At 39.4% G+C, this 14,593-nt stretch overlaps 1 protein-coding gene across 1 annotated transcript in view; it reads right to left on the bottom strand.

Moving 5' to 3' along the window:
• Positions 1-14,593, bottom strand: part of myo15aa (myosin XVAa) — a 36,346-nt gene that overhangs the window by 1,018 nt on the left and 20,735 nt on the right. The window contains exons 36-62 of the mRNA XM_087809081.1: positions 14,320-14,427; positions 14,211-14,259; positions 12,659-12,803; positions 12,499-12,592; positions 12,335-12,437; positions 12,164-12,279; positions 12,044-12,103; positions 11,909-11,984; positions 11,726-11,841; positions 11,532-11,650; positions 11,306-11,447; positions 10,808-10,919; positions 10,640-10,714; positions 8,745-8,947; positions 8,540-8,664; positions 7,368-7,428; positions 7,176-7,248; positions 6,776-6,849; positions 6,630-6,712; positions 6,436-6,566; positions 6,278-6,372; positions 6,072-6,149; positions 5,896-5,992; positions 5,675-5,835; positions 5,265-5,398; positions 5,067-5,200; positions 4,839-4,972 (exon numbers count right to left, since the gene is read on the bottom strand). Of these exons, the coding sequence (XP_087665207.1) occupies positions 4,839-4,972; positions 5,067-5,200; positions 5,265-5,398; positions 5,675-5,835; positions 5,896-5,992; positions 6,072-6,149; positions 6,278-6,372; positions 6,436-6,566; positions 6,630-6,712; positions 6,776-6,849; positions 7,176-7,248; positions 7,368-7,428; positions 8,540-8,664; positions 8,745-8,947; positions 10,640-10,714; positions 10,808-10,919; positions 11,306-11,447; positions 11,532-11,650; positions 11,726-11,841; positions 11,909-11,984; positions 12,044-12,103; positions 12,164-12,279; positions 12,335-12,437; positions 12,499-12,592; positions 12,659-12,803; positions 14,211-14,259; positions 14,320-14,427 (2,898 nt within the window). The remainder of the gene's footprint in view (positions 1-4,838; positions 4,973-5,066; positions 5,201-5,264; positions 5,399-5,674; positions 5,836-5,895; positions 5,993-6,071; positions 6,150-6,277; positions 6,373-6,435; positions 6,567-6,629; positions 6,713-6,775; positions 6,850-7,175; positions 7,249-7,367; positions 7,429-8,539; positions 8,665-8,744; positions 8,948-10,639; positions 10,715-10,807; positions 10,920-11,305; positions 11,448-11,531; positions 11,651-11,725; positions 11,842-11,908; positions 11,985-12,043; positions 12,104-12,163; positions 12,280-12,334; positions 12,438-12,498; positions 12,593-12,658; positions 12,804-14,210; positions 14,260-14,319; positions 14,428-14,593) is intronic.

Below are 14,593 nucleotides of genomic sequence, written 5' to 3' on the forward strand. Positions count from 1 at the left end.
AACAATCAATCGGTTGTTGATGGAAATAACATTTTTCATTCATTTTGTATTAAATCTATGTTATAACCATTACGCTTACACAAAATGCAGTTTTTCTTTCAGATCTACTATCAAACTCACATCTATCAAACTCTGTATGAGCACTTGATAGTACGTGTAAGATATCTTGTATGTAAGTGCATAAAAATGTGATGGTTGTTAGAGGTTTTGAACTAAAAGGAAGACATCTTGAACTAAAAGGAAGCCTTTAAAAAAAAAAAAAAAGTTGATCAATTATCACGAAATCTTGGAGCTGCCAGCAGTGTAACAGAAATTGTTGGATTGGTATCACGTTATTTAATTATATCATCCCGTAAAAACCCAGGTAGTTAACGCTAATGCTAAAGTACGTCATATCCGCCTGAAGTGCGTCTATATTCATTTTTTTTCTTCTACACAATAAAACATGGAATAACAACAATTTGGTTATGTTGTTTCTATGTGAGTAAAATGAGTGATGTTTACTTGTTGTCTTGTCAAAAGTGCTGCAGTGTATATAATATTTAAAAAACCCAATTAAAACATTCCTTTGCATATTGGTTTGTGAATTTGAATACAAACCAATCATTATCACAAAAACGCATTGACTGTGGGTCATATGTATCCGAATGATTAATATTTTTCCTTAAATTCTTTGGCAAATAACTCAATCAGCTGAAGAGTATAAAGCCACGCCTTTCCATGCAGCAGGTGCCAAATTATAATCTACGGTTCTTGGCATGTGACGTTTGTATTCTCTGTGTTCGACTTTTTAGTGCCTGTGCCCGCTTTGTTTTAAACTCTTCCTTAGTTTGTTTTCCGCCCGGTTTGTGGTTTGCTTTAAGTTGGACTGGGACACTTCCTATAAGAAGTTCCTCAGCACTTCCTCAGCTGAAAAAATGCGGCAGCTGGGCGACGTGGTGTGGGGAAAGGAACAACCTCCGGTCAACATAGACATGTCCGGTCTAGTTTCACTTACCTGATCAGCTGTCAAAACCCATCACCGGCACAAATGTCAAGTAGTATGTCAAGTAAACAGCCGGTCTCGTGAGCATCTGCTTATAAGAGAACCGGCTTGCTGGAGATCCTGATCTCGAAACCGGGTCTTCACATATGTCACCACATGTCCTGTCATCAGGGGCGAGAGCTCTACGACCCGCAGGATCCCAGGATGAAATCCTCAGTGCTTAATGGCGCCTTGACGCACCGTTCCATGGCTCTATGGTCCAGAAACACAGGGACACCAAACCCGAAACTGGCTGACTTCGACACTCTTGTAGGGGAGGAAAACAGCCTCCGGGCAAACGTCAGCATAATGAGTTTCCATATTCTTACCTCATCAGCTGACGAAACCTGCCGGGCACAAATGTCAACACGAAAGTGAAAGTAAACGCAGCTGATTGAGCCAGTCTTGTAAACATCCATATCTTAACGGGCAGTGAAAGACAGTGATCGGGGTCTGTCCCTCAACTGTGTTCAAAACATGCAACACAGGCTCACCCCCAAGTCGCAACACGCCACGGCGTTAGCAAGACACACTGATGGCCACCGCAAAAAACGCAGATACACCACGCCCCAGGAGCGAGACCGCGCCGCAACATGAGAGCCACTTTCTGTCACAGGCCTTAAGCTGCGCTCTCTGCCAGTAACACTCTCATCATCTCAAACCACAGAAGAATAATCCGTTTCATGTCCTTTATTGCCATAAAGGGTAAGGAGGTGACTGGGCAGCCGATTAAAGTTTTCCTGGGCGCATGAACCACTCAGCTGAACTAAAAACCTGCTGTGCCACATCATGCCCAACCTCTGTGTCCAAGAGGCTTGGCTTGATCATAGGATATCTCCCACACCAGACTTCTGGGTATATTCCTGAAATCTCACCACAGATGTCGATATTTCAGCCAAGCAGTGTCCCAAAACCTCCTCCAGGAGAGCTTATGCAGGCGTCATCCTGAGGATCTCGGATGATGATCGTGGATGGAAGTGGCCGTGGGAACTGTCGGCAGGCCACACAATCGGCCATCGTGTGATTTGGCCTGAGGACATGTGTGTGTGTCCTCTCCAGAGAGGCTTTAGCACGTCACATTTGTCCACTTCAATATTCATTCGCCATAATTACATTCCACTGTGATCTTTTTGCTTTTCACTATCAGGAGCTTTCTGCTGAGTTGAAAAGGAAGTGTGGTGGGTATTCCCCACCTCTAATAGGAAGTGGGCTGCACCCAGCTGGGTGGCAAGTTCATTTAGCTTTCTCAGAGGATAAACCAATAGCAGAACAGGTCAAAACCCAGGAGGTTGGCACCATGGCGAGACACCTGAAAGGTGAACTTTGGGAGGATTTTAGTGCCATAGCGGACTGAGAAGACTACCGTGCCCATCATGCCAGTTTTATGTGTATCCATATCCATACAAATCCTCATCCTCATGCATCGGGCTGAAGTGTGTAATGGGAAAAGAGTTTCCGGACCATTGACTGGCTGAGTAGGGACCTGGATGCTGCAATGTCAAGCAGCAAAGGCAGTCAACTTCATCCAGCTCCAATGTGCACCACTTAAACGGCTTGGCGCAGGAACCCAAAGAGTGAATTGTAGTTGGACTTGGTGGTGAAGAGGGTCTCCATGACGCGTTTATGGACACTGGAGCTGAGCGACACACTCTGGAAAAGTAGGTAAGTTTACCACAGCATTGGCACCTTTGTCCGATGGCTGGGCGAGTTGATGTGCAGTGGCATGAGAAGAAGAACTTTAATTTACACATGTCTGCCGTGCTGTAGCCCCCTGTCTACCCGCAACAACGTCAAACGGTTCGTCAGAGCAAATGCCACATTCTGCAGTTCGGACCACGACCACCTAAGTAATCAAATTATTTAGGTTTCATTTAGAATCTTTGACTGATTTAAATTATTTAATTTATATCTGTCTACTTTAATGTACGAGTAACTTATTTTCATTTAATTTGTTCCATTTTTATAATGTATCTACAACACAAAAAATCCTGTGTTGTAACAATACTGGTAATAAACATTTTATTTAATTTGTAAAGCTAATTATTTGGTAGTCTCTGTTCGTCATAGGAATGTTTATATTGCATTGTACAGTTAGTAGTGTACTATCAGTAAAACAGTTTCAGCTAATCAGTGACTTTGTCACTGGGGCCCGAACACATTCAGTTTGGGTGAAAGTCACGTGTACTGTCAGACCAGGAAATGAAAGAACGGAAAGTGATTTGGCCTACAAAAAAAATCATCTTTTTGTTAATATAACTGTTTTATGTGTGGTAAAAAGTACCATGCAATCGTTCTGTTGACATTTCTTTGACTCATAAAAAAGATTTTAAAGAAACATTCGTCATTCGAGACGAGGGAGTGTGTTCACTGTTTTTTGGCGTTGTCTCTGGCACAGCAGCCTGATCAGCATTATCAATAAAGTTGATAAACCTTTGATGCTCTCTCTCTCTCTACCTCTGAATGCTACACAATGTCTAAATACAAAGAGAGTTGGCCTATTATTTATAGTTAAATTGGAACTAATAACAATGTCTCTAATTGTTGCTAATTTCAAAATAAATAAATATCTGCATCACGTTAATATAAAACAAAAAAATAAATATATATATATATATATACTGTATATAATATATATATCAGTCTCATGCACATGAACAACACGGATAACTAATCACTAAGTGTGTTTAAGATTTCAGAAACGATTCTTCCACTCTTCGTGCAGTGCGATGCTTTAGACCAGTTGCTGCAGGAGCGATAGTTTTGAGATCGACATCGATTGCCTTAGACTGAAGTTCGATCTTCCCACTTGACAAAATGACAAAATGTATAAATGTATAAATACCTAAATAAATAGAAGACTAAATGTATAAATAAAAGTCAAAATGTATAAATGACAAAATGTGTATTTATATGTAAAATAGCTCCATTCTTTGACAAAAATTAGATTAGATTTTGACATTTTGACATATTGATGTTTATTCATACATTTTGTTAGGTATTTATACATTTATACATATATTAATACGTAAGTCATCTACTGTCCTTCATAATCCAGAAGTGCCCGGACCAAAGTAGCAGGGCGGACCCAAATGGTACTTACACCGTAAAACCTTGTATTACCTGTTGTAACACAAGTAATATAAACATGCATTGCAAAAACGTTCCTAGCGATAGCAATACTGTTGCTGCAGTAGAACAGTAAAAAGAGAAAATATAACGTTAATGTGCACAATCAGAACTAATAATATTAAAAGGACTTACATGCTCATCTTTCAAGCGCTGAATTCATTCTTCAGGCTCCACAGCTTTGAAAAAAGTCCAGCAGGGATTCATTGGAAGACGCACTTCAGGTGGATATGACGTACTTCAGCATAAACGTTTATTAACTCTGTTTTTAATGCGATGATATCATTAAATAACGTGTTGATATCAGAAATAACGTGATACCAATCCAAACATTTGTATAACACTCCTGGCAGCTTTGAGATTCCATAATAATGAATCAACCTTATTTTTCATTTCTTTTTAAAAGGGGGCGGCTTCCTTTTCCAAGATGGCTTCCTTTTAGGTAAAGATCTCTCACACTCACTATCAAGTGTTTTTGCACTTACATATAAGATCTCATACATGTTCTATCAAGTGCTCATACAGAGTTTGATAGAAGATGTGAGAGAGTTTGATAGTAGATTTAACAGATGTGAGCCAGTTCTAACAGAAAAACTGTATTTTGTAAGTAAGTAAGTAAGTAATATATATTTATATAGTGTCTCACACAGCCCCTCATACCTATGCTTAAAATATGAGTGTTTCTTACGTGTGTGTCCTTGTTAAGAAAGTGAAGCCCGTTAAGGTTCACCGCAAGTATACATGGAGCCTGGACAGAGCTGGAGCTCGAACTCTGTATATAGAAAAAGGAAGAACCAAACATGGGAAAGGCACTGACCAGACCTGAGACAAAGACAGGAAACATGATTCAAAATTTGACTGACTATTATTATTTGATTGATTCTTATTTGCACACACAAAGCCTTTATAGACCTACCAAGGAACTGTGCACGAGCCTGGTGAGGGTTCAGAGGCTGCACCTGTTGCATGTGTTGTGTTACCATGTCTAGCCACTGTTTTGGACTTTGCTTGTTGTAGAACTGCGGGGGGACACAATTCTGCAAATCACGGCTTGACAACAAAGAGACACCGTTAGTAGGTTTGTCTAAGAGGGATTTTTCAAGATATATTTTACATAGTGGGGAGGTAGATAGTGTCTTTGGCACGGTGCTGAAGAGAAGCCAATCTAGCTTTTTGGTGGAGATGTGGTTCACTGGCTTTTCCTTTAGGAACAACAGTGAGAAGGGCCTTCAGGTAGTCCGGCAACACCTGATGCAGAAATACAATCTAATTAATGTCTTGTGGCTATTTGAGTCCTTCATCCAAAAAAAAACAACTATTTTATTTTTCTGAATTTCAACCAGGAAGACAAGGAGCAATTACTACTACCCTACCATGTTGCCCCACATTGATGATGAATTTAACTCGATCGAGTGTTTTAAGCTAAGGAGAACTCTGCAAGACTTGAAATAGTTCCCTTCAACTTCATATTTATGGAGTATTTAAAATGCTTTTTTTTTACCACCTCGGCAGTGGTAAATATACCTGGTTGTAATGCATTGTAACATAAAGCTCATTGTCCAGTTTGAGAGCCAGACTCCAGATGACCCTGCGGAACCAAAGACTGTAGTTTGAGTCTATGGTCTCTGTCTCCGTGGCTACGTCCAGGATGTATTCCCGCTTGTTTAGGGGGCGGACGTTCTGACCTGCGAAGGCACAAGGTAGAGTAAACCTGAAAAGTATGTATAGTTCTTAAGTGAACACACCTTTATGTGTCACCAGGAAGACAGCGTACTCATCCACCGCTTCCACCCTTTGAAGACCCAATTCAAAACAAATCTCTTCAATAACGTCCAGAGCCACCTGGAACAGATAGAGCAAGCGTTAGTAGTAAATAGAGTTACATTAAGTGAGTGTACAGTCAGGCTAACTTGACACTCACAGAGCATGTTTTAATTTTTAGGTGTCTTTCTATCCCTCCAGGCAGAAGAATAACTTGTCTCTTGGAGCTCCGACCCGCCTGCAAGCAAACATCCAATAACGACTCCTCTATCAGTGTATTTGACAGAGATTGGATAAAATATTAAACTTTTTTTTAGTGCAAACAAAATTTCAGGTGACTCATGATACATATATAAAATCAAAGACCAGCATGGCTTTCAGTTCCACACTGTTGGGAAACTGAATCCGTCCTCCATATTGAAACGTCCTTCTGAAGTTCTGCTCACATGCCTTGGCAATACCTGTATCACAAACCACAATTTGTTGAAGTGAAGAATGTAGAATGTAAATAAATGATGACCTACTTTGGTACTGCAAACCAGGACTTTCAGAGGTGTCTTGCAGAAACTTTAAAACGAAAGGCTTCATCACTTCAGAGCAGCGATGGAAAGCGGTCAAAATGTAGAGAAGCCTCCATCCTCTTTGACAGCTATCCCTGAAAAAGCACTGGATGTTTAGAAGCTCCACTTGTGAGAGCATTTTGAGAAATATATCTTACGATTTGGAGCTGGTGTTGGCCTTGACCTGCTTCATGACTTGGCAGTATGCTTCGTCCTTCATCAGGCCGTGATCGGCACTTCTCTGCATGCACTGATTTAGCTCCAGAGTCATATAGACACAAATAGAAGAATAATTTGTTCTCACCTTTAATATGTTTGTGACTAGATCCTGTTCAGTCTGACCTTTCACTGGAAAATCTCCCATGAACTTCATTATTGCTATCAAGAAAAGTAGAAAATTTTTTTTTAATTTTCTTAGTTTCTTGTGAGTCTCTAAAAATACCCTGTTTCAATACAGTTGAAAAAGACAAAATTGCAGGTATAAGAAGTATACAAAAAAGAAAGTTGTGAACGACTTCAAGCGCACGATTGCATAAAAAGTAGAGACAGAAAAAAGAAAGGAGACAAGAAGGAAATGAACATTAAACAAAATCAAATGCCTTCTGCCAAATAAATCAATATAAAGTACTTTAGAATACGAAATTGCAATTACTATCTTTTAAACCAATCCATAATACTGTGTGTCTCATTCGTCTTTTTCTTACCAAGAAAAATGTCTACAGCGACTCGGTTCAACCCACTGTCTGAGAAATCAATGAGCGATTCCTTTATAGGAGTCTGTGAAGAGAAGCAAACTTCTGGAATCACAGCTGACACACAGACCAAGTTAACCACACCATATTCCTTATCATATTTTTTCAGTCTCAAACAAATGGAAATACTGCATAATCTCCTACCTTTGTAAATTTGACCATCTCTGCTGGTTCTCTGGTCTCTGTCCTCTTGCCTTTTTGATCACTGCAGACGAAAAAAGATTAAATGCATCCCAGAAGAACATCATAATTTGTAATGAAATTAAATCTCTACCATTTTGCAAGCCTTCATTTATCATTTTAAGAAATCCACCTGAATATTTTGGGTTGAGTGCCTACTGCACTTTGACCTTTTAAAATATATACATACAGTATATAAAGGTGTTGTGCTTGACTAAAGATAAATTGCGAATAAAGTCAAGATGTGAGTAAGAACATTTTCCATCACCTTTAAAAGGCACTCAGAAACTGGGAGAAAGTTTGACGGAGTGGTCCAGCAGACCCAAAGCCACAACAGAATCAGAAAAGTAGCTTGTGTGATAGGTAGCTTAAAGATAACCTGCTTCAAGTTGCCACTTAATAGTGGTCGTATTAGGCAAGTCACAGGTTCAACTGTAGTCAGAATGGTCGAGTGGCAGCAAAAAAGCCATTGCTAAGACGTCAAGTATGGTTCCTCAGTATTTTACATCAACTGTAAAACACGGAGGAAGAAGCGTGGTTATCTGGAGCTGTTTTTCTGGATTCACAGTCATTGACTTGAGGCACCCTAAACCAAAACTGCCACCACAGTATTCTGCAGCGCCATGAAATCAGGGCTTCATCCTACAGCAAGATAATGAACATACGCCCAAGCTATGCCAGAACTACCTAAGGAAAAAATAACAAGATGGTCAGCTTGAAAACAAGGAGTGGCCAACACAGTCTTCAGACTTAAACCCCATCCGGCTGGTTTGGGATGAACTAGATAAAGGAGTGAAAGCAAAGCAATCTAGAAGAGCCACACGTTTTTGGGAACTTGCTTAACGTAGTTGGAAAGAACCTTCTGCAGAATATTTCATTGTAGAATGAATGCAAGTGTGTGCAGCTGTTACCTATATATCTATCAAAGCTACTCTGATCAGTTTATAATACATTTTTACGTTTATTTTGGTTCATTTTTTCCCTATGATGTCATTTCAGAGTACAATGAGACATTACACTACAGAATAAAACATATATTGACAAATTTCTTAAGTGTTACTCACTTATATGAGAAATGCTGCAAAACTTGCCAAGTCTTATTCTAAGAGACTGTTGATCAAGTGGCTGTGACTCACCTTTTGTTCCGTGTCACCTCTCTGAAGTATTTCTTGGCAAACTCCTCTATGTTGTACTGACTGCCATTCAGGGCCAGGTCTTCCAGGTCTCCTCTCAGAGTTCCACCATACAAGATGTTCGCTACCTGAAGACGTTCACCAGGAAATGCATTTGACACAATAATATAACTTCACGACAGCTAAAGCCCAAATGAGTCTCCCAGACCTCTGTGGATAAGTCAAGCTCTTGGGCAGCGACCACAGATCCCATTGCCACTGCAACAGCTGCAGATGCGGCAACATGCCCATGTCTGTCTCGAGGTTCCCCCCTCTCAGCAGGAAGAACCAGGAAATCTGGAGAAGCTGTGGGTTGAACGTACTCTCTGGGAAACAGAGCTGACTTTCCACAAACTGCACCGAACCGCCAACCTGAGCACATAAACCAATTCACAAGTCTTCTCCTTTTTCCCTCTTTAGCTAGGTAATGACCAATGCTTTAATGAATTAAAGTGTTTAGCTTAAACAAGAAATTAAACAACTAAATTTCAGCATCTATCCAACATGAATCAAAAGGAGTGCTTTTAGTGGGCCAGTACGCACTAGTACGGAGTACTGGCACTCAAATGTAGCCTCTGGCTTACAGGACTTTTTACGGCATACTGGGACTCATAGACACCTATCCTATTTCTCCCTGTGATTCGGGATACTCATGGAGAGCTGTCAAAATTTGAATGTGACACATTTTGACCAATCCTCACACCACAGGCCACACTTGACATTTCACTTGCTTATATATATTCAATTATGCTCTATTTTTATTTTTACAATTATAGAAAACATCATCTTTTTTGGGTAAAACTAAACAATCACGGATGGCACCGCACAATATAAACCAATCACAAGCAACATAAGGAGGGACTTGGCCTCTCTATCTATTTTTCATTACATTACTCCAGAAAAAAGAGATATTAAAGAGTACTAACAGTTTGCTGATTTTACTGTCTCTTTAATTGATCTTGGACCTCTATTGTACTCATCAGTATAGGAAATCTTGTTTAACCTCCAACCGTGCCCATCTACTGTGAATGGTCCAGCATCAAGGTAGCATCATCAATCCGAGAAGTCTCCAACTTCAAGGGACTCGTTGTATAAACAAAGTAGGGACTTTCATAATGGACTTTGCTCTCATAACCTCTGGTTGGCTGAGATTTAGAAGGAGAAAAACTAAGTGATAACTTAAAAACTATTTATTTTTATTTTGTCATTATTCATTATTATTGAGTTAGGTAGCAGTGTTATAGTGGAGCACAGTGTGCTATTTGCAGTAGCCGATCACAACTCTATCATTCATCATGGCAGGGAAGATGTGTAGTCTTCATCAAGAAGTCACAATTAGAAAATGTTTAAAACAAATAACATTTGCCTCTTATGTCTCCTATGTTACCACAACCATGGAGCATGGAATTGTGTATACATAAAAAATATATATTATTTTGTCATTCCCAAATCTTAAGCGCACTGTGATAATTGGCTGCTTATTAATTCTGTCTTTGATGTTTGTGGCCACAGGGTCTGTTCAGTATATGCAGATCTTATTCATCAATTATAACATGTTGTGGGTCCTCTTAAATCTGTGTATTTCTCCATTTAGGTTACACTGCACTCAAATATATATTTTTGGTTTAAAATAATGGACAGGAACTGTATACTGCATTGTTATGATAGATACAAACAGCAGTATTTCATTTTATCACTTTACTTGTCAACGACATAGGTATTCCAATTTTCTCCATTTCTGTTCTCTTTCTCTTATTCATGTCCATCTTTGATGATTGATGATTGATTAAATGGCAGGGGCCAGTTAGTTATCTTGTGCCTGCATACTACAGTAAGACTTGTCCCCTAAAGACATCCCTTGGGCCACATGCAGGTCAACAAACAAATTTATCTGGAAAATTGAAAGTTCAATAAAACATTTTTTTTAAACAACATAATGTTTTTGAATATATCACTTGACGATATGCTGGAACTCACCCCCCACTGCGTTATTTACCTGGCAACGGTTGTATGAAGGCAGTACCGGCACTCATTTCTTCAAGCACCAATCACAAGTGAACTCACCAAACTCTGGAGTGTCTGTTTTCAGCTCCTCTAGGAGAATTACTTTCTTCTTTAAAATGCATCCGTAACATTTTCCTGAACACACAACAATGTGCCACACTCCCGTTTAGAATGAAACAACACAGAAAACATGAGTAAAAGTAGCTCTTGTTCGTTTGTGCATCTCACCAGCCTCCAATCCGTCCATGTGCTGCAGTTTGATGATGTCGCCTTTGTGGAAGCTGAGATAGGTTCTGTCATCAGTGATATAATTCCTCACCGCCACTGCGTACTCTGAGTCCTATCAAAACAACAAAAAAAGAGGATACAAGTTAAAAGATTTTTGAGAAATACGTCTCGGTTTTAAGGATTTTCATGAGATTTAATTTGTAACTTTTTTTATTAAGGATTGGTAGAGAAAGAAAGAGTGAAACAAACAATTACGCATAACTACAGAATAACGAGAAAATCAACAAAAATGTTACATTGGGGTGAGGAAACAAGAAGGAAAATAATGAATCATTTTGTAAACATATGTAAACATCAGATCAACAATGATGAAGAAAAAGGAATAAGTCAATGGAAATAGTACATAATGTTAAAAACTAAAAAGCTTGATAAGAAAGTTAAAGTACATCAACAAACAAAGCTTGAAGCTAAATTTTGACACATAATATTACAGCTGACCTTCTTAAGCTCTGTTAGGAAGTGATCGATCATGCTCTTGACCTGTGGGGCCTTGGCTGAGAACAGAATCAGCTTCTCGTTGACCAGGTTAAACTCCAGCATGTTCTTGGATGGAATCGACATAAAGAGGATGTCCGAGTATCTGAGCAGGAAGTACAAACCAACAGCAGGAAGTAAAGTAGAAAGGTAAAGGGTTAAATAAATAAGCAAAAAAAAAGGTAGGAACCTGTAGGTTCGTAGAACTCTGAAGTAGTCTGGACTGTTGGGGCTGCTCCTCAGCATTTTCAGCAGCTTGATGCCGACGTGAGACACTGACAGAATTTGAACTCCAGTTCCTACACTACCCTGAACACACCAGGATGACACACAACCACATTTTGATTTGATCCATATGAAATATGGCATGTTTCAATAACTCACGGACGCTGGGAAGAGGCGTGAGAAGTAGATCTCCCAGGAGTCTTTAGCCATGACTAATACTTTCTTCTTAACATTCTCATCATCCGTTTCAGAGGATAGGTCCACATTGTTCTCAGCTGTAGTAATCACACAAGTTCTAAACACTCTAGGCAACTTTCAAGTACTATTTCTGTGTCATAATACCAAACAGCTCTTTCATCTTCAACCGCTCCTCTTGAGAGATGCGGATACAGGCCTCAGAGTGAGTGTCATGCACTACCTGAGGTACGAACCAGTCAGATTACATTGTGTATTAAATATGAATTAAAATCTATGAACCTGTCGGAAGATCAGGTCCAGCACAAGGGGGTTGTTGACACTTTCTTTTGGATAAAAAACCTAGTTAAAAAGAACAGTTTTTTAAAATAAAAATTATATTATAATTTTCGTGTGCACTACCTCTTTTCTCATGAACAACTTCCATGGAACATTGTTGTAGGTGTAATATTCGTCGCTGGTCCTGCTGTGCAGTTGTGTATGGATTATGGTATCATCTACTGGCAGCTCCCTGGACACTAAAAAAATAATATTTACCAGCTCAGAGAGTCTTCAATAGCACAATAAACTCACCTATAGGAGGGGAAGGGCTATTTGGACCGCCAGTTTTGAGATTGGATGTTCTATTAAGCTTTGTCGGCCCCTTGTCTTTATGTTTTGTGTATTTTCTCTGAATCTAAAACATCATTAGAGATCAGTGATTATTTAAACTTGACTGCATATAAGGTGGTGCTTACTGGTTGAGGCGGGTTTGCCATTTGTTCTTTTAGGATCTCCATGGCTTCATCATGAGGATCCGTTTTTTTGAAGAACACTTTTGAGTTGTGCTTCCTGCAAAGACTTAGAGTTTACTACAAGAGCTTGAGATGTATTTATTTTTAAATATAGGAGTATTACTCTGGTGCTGCGGGAGTGGGGGGTGTTGTCGCTGCAGGTTGTTGCTGCTTGATGATGTCTTTGATGTTATGACTGGGCTTTAAGCGCTCTGTTTTACCCACACTAGATTGGACAACACTTTCTGGTTGGGGGTCACGTGTGGGACCTGAAACAGGAAGTGACACTTGCATGACCAGTCTTAGGCTATATTAGTATTATACTGTGAATTTCTTTCTAGTGTTTTATCTCTGTCTCCTTTTATCTTTAATATTTTAATTCTAATAATTGCCCAAAAAAGAACATTTCAATTTTTACTGTATTTGGCCTTTAACTTAATTCATTACCTCTGTCAAGGAGGTACCCTGATTGCCAGCTGTATAAGTTTTGCAGTGCTATAACAGATTATTATTGAATAATATGGGTCAAATAAAAAGCTTTGGCATACTCCAAGCTGTTTTTCTAAGACTATTGAAGTAAGTAAGTAATATTTATTTATATAGCGCTTTTCGAGACCAGGGTCACAAAGCGCTTAAACAATCAAAACAATACTCAAAAAAAAGTACATACTTTTAAGATCAAGATAATACTGAGAACAACACAGAAGTTTGAGAAATTCAAGGAAAAGCCTGAACAAATAGAAACGTCTTAAGATGTTTCTTAAAGGAGTCAGTAAACTCCATCAAGCGCAAAGTGAGAGGAAGATCGTTCCAAAGCTTAGGAGCAACAGCCTGAAAAGATTTCTCTCCTCTGGTCCTGAGCCGTGTGCGAGGAACCATAAGTAGATTCTGATCCACAGACCTCAGAGCCCGAGCTGGGGTGTAAGGGTGGATCAGATCAGTGATGTAAGGAGGAGCCTGACCATGAATAGCTCTGAAAGTAAGAACCAGAATTTTAAAGTTGATCCTGAAAGAAACTGGAAGCCAGTGAAGAGTTTTAAGGACCGGAGAGATGTGAGTTCTTCTACTTGAGCGGGTCAGAATTCTCGCTGCAGAGTTTTGAATCAACTGCAGACGAGACAGCTCCTTCTTGTTAAGACATGAAAACAAACTGTTACAGTCAATAGTCCAGACGAGAAGAAACAAACGCATGGATTACAAGCTCCAGATCATGTTCCGACAACATTTTCCTAAGTTTAGAGATTTTTCTCAGTTGAAGGAAACAGTTTCTGGTCAGTTTTCTGCAACGTCGAACAAGAGACATGTCTTTATCAAATACATCACCCAGGTTTCTCAGGCTCAGTTTGACAGACTGACCTAAGTCACCCAAGTACTGACTCAACCCTGGAACCTTATCATCAGGAGCAATCACCAGAGTTTCAGTTTTGTCCACATTTAGCTGTAAAGTGTTTTCACTCAGCCATTGTTTGATTTCTAGCAAACAATTGACTAAGCTGTTCAGCCTCTGGGGCTCAGTTGGATCAAAAGAGCAGTAGAGCTGGATGTCATCAGCAAAAATGTGATAAGAAATATCTGGAAATCTCAGAATGATTTTACCAATGAAGTCAGATTATTAGTTTGTTTGTTGTTAAACATATTAGCAAAAAAAATATGTATAACAGATTAGCATAACATACTGCGTTGTGCTGCCATCGACAGGTGCAATGAATTGTTTCTGTCTTCGGACTGCAGAGAAAATATTATTAGTATATCATGACTTAAAAGATCCGATTTAGATCTCCTCACTGGGCCCGGTGTGCTAGTGTGTTGCATGGAGGGTGACTGCAGAGCCGGGATAGCAGGCCCGAACATCTGCTGCTGGATTGCGATGGCCTGCATGGTCATTTGTTGGGCCTTAAACACACAAAAAAAACATTTTTTTCAAAAGTATGAACTGAAAAGTCCTGATAATTACAAATAAAGACACGAAAGTTGTAAAAACTCACAAAACTATGAAGTGAAAACATATTTAATTCATCATTCATTATTTGTGTTGACAAATCATCTAGCATCTACCTGG

The sequence above is a fragment of the Callionymus lyra genome, chromosome 15 (genome assembly GCF_982586985.1).
Source record: "Callionymus lyra chromosome 15, fCalLyr1.hap1.1, whole genome shotgun sequence".
Lineage (NCBI taxonomy): Eukaryota > Metazoa > Chordata > Actinopteri > Syngnathiformes > Callionymidae > Callionymus > Callionymus lyra.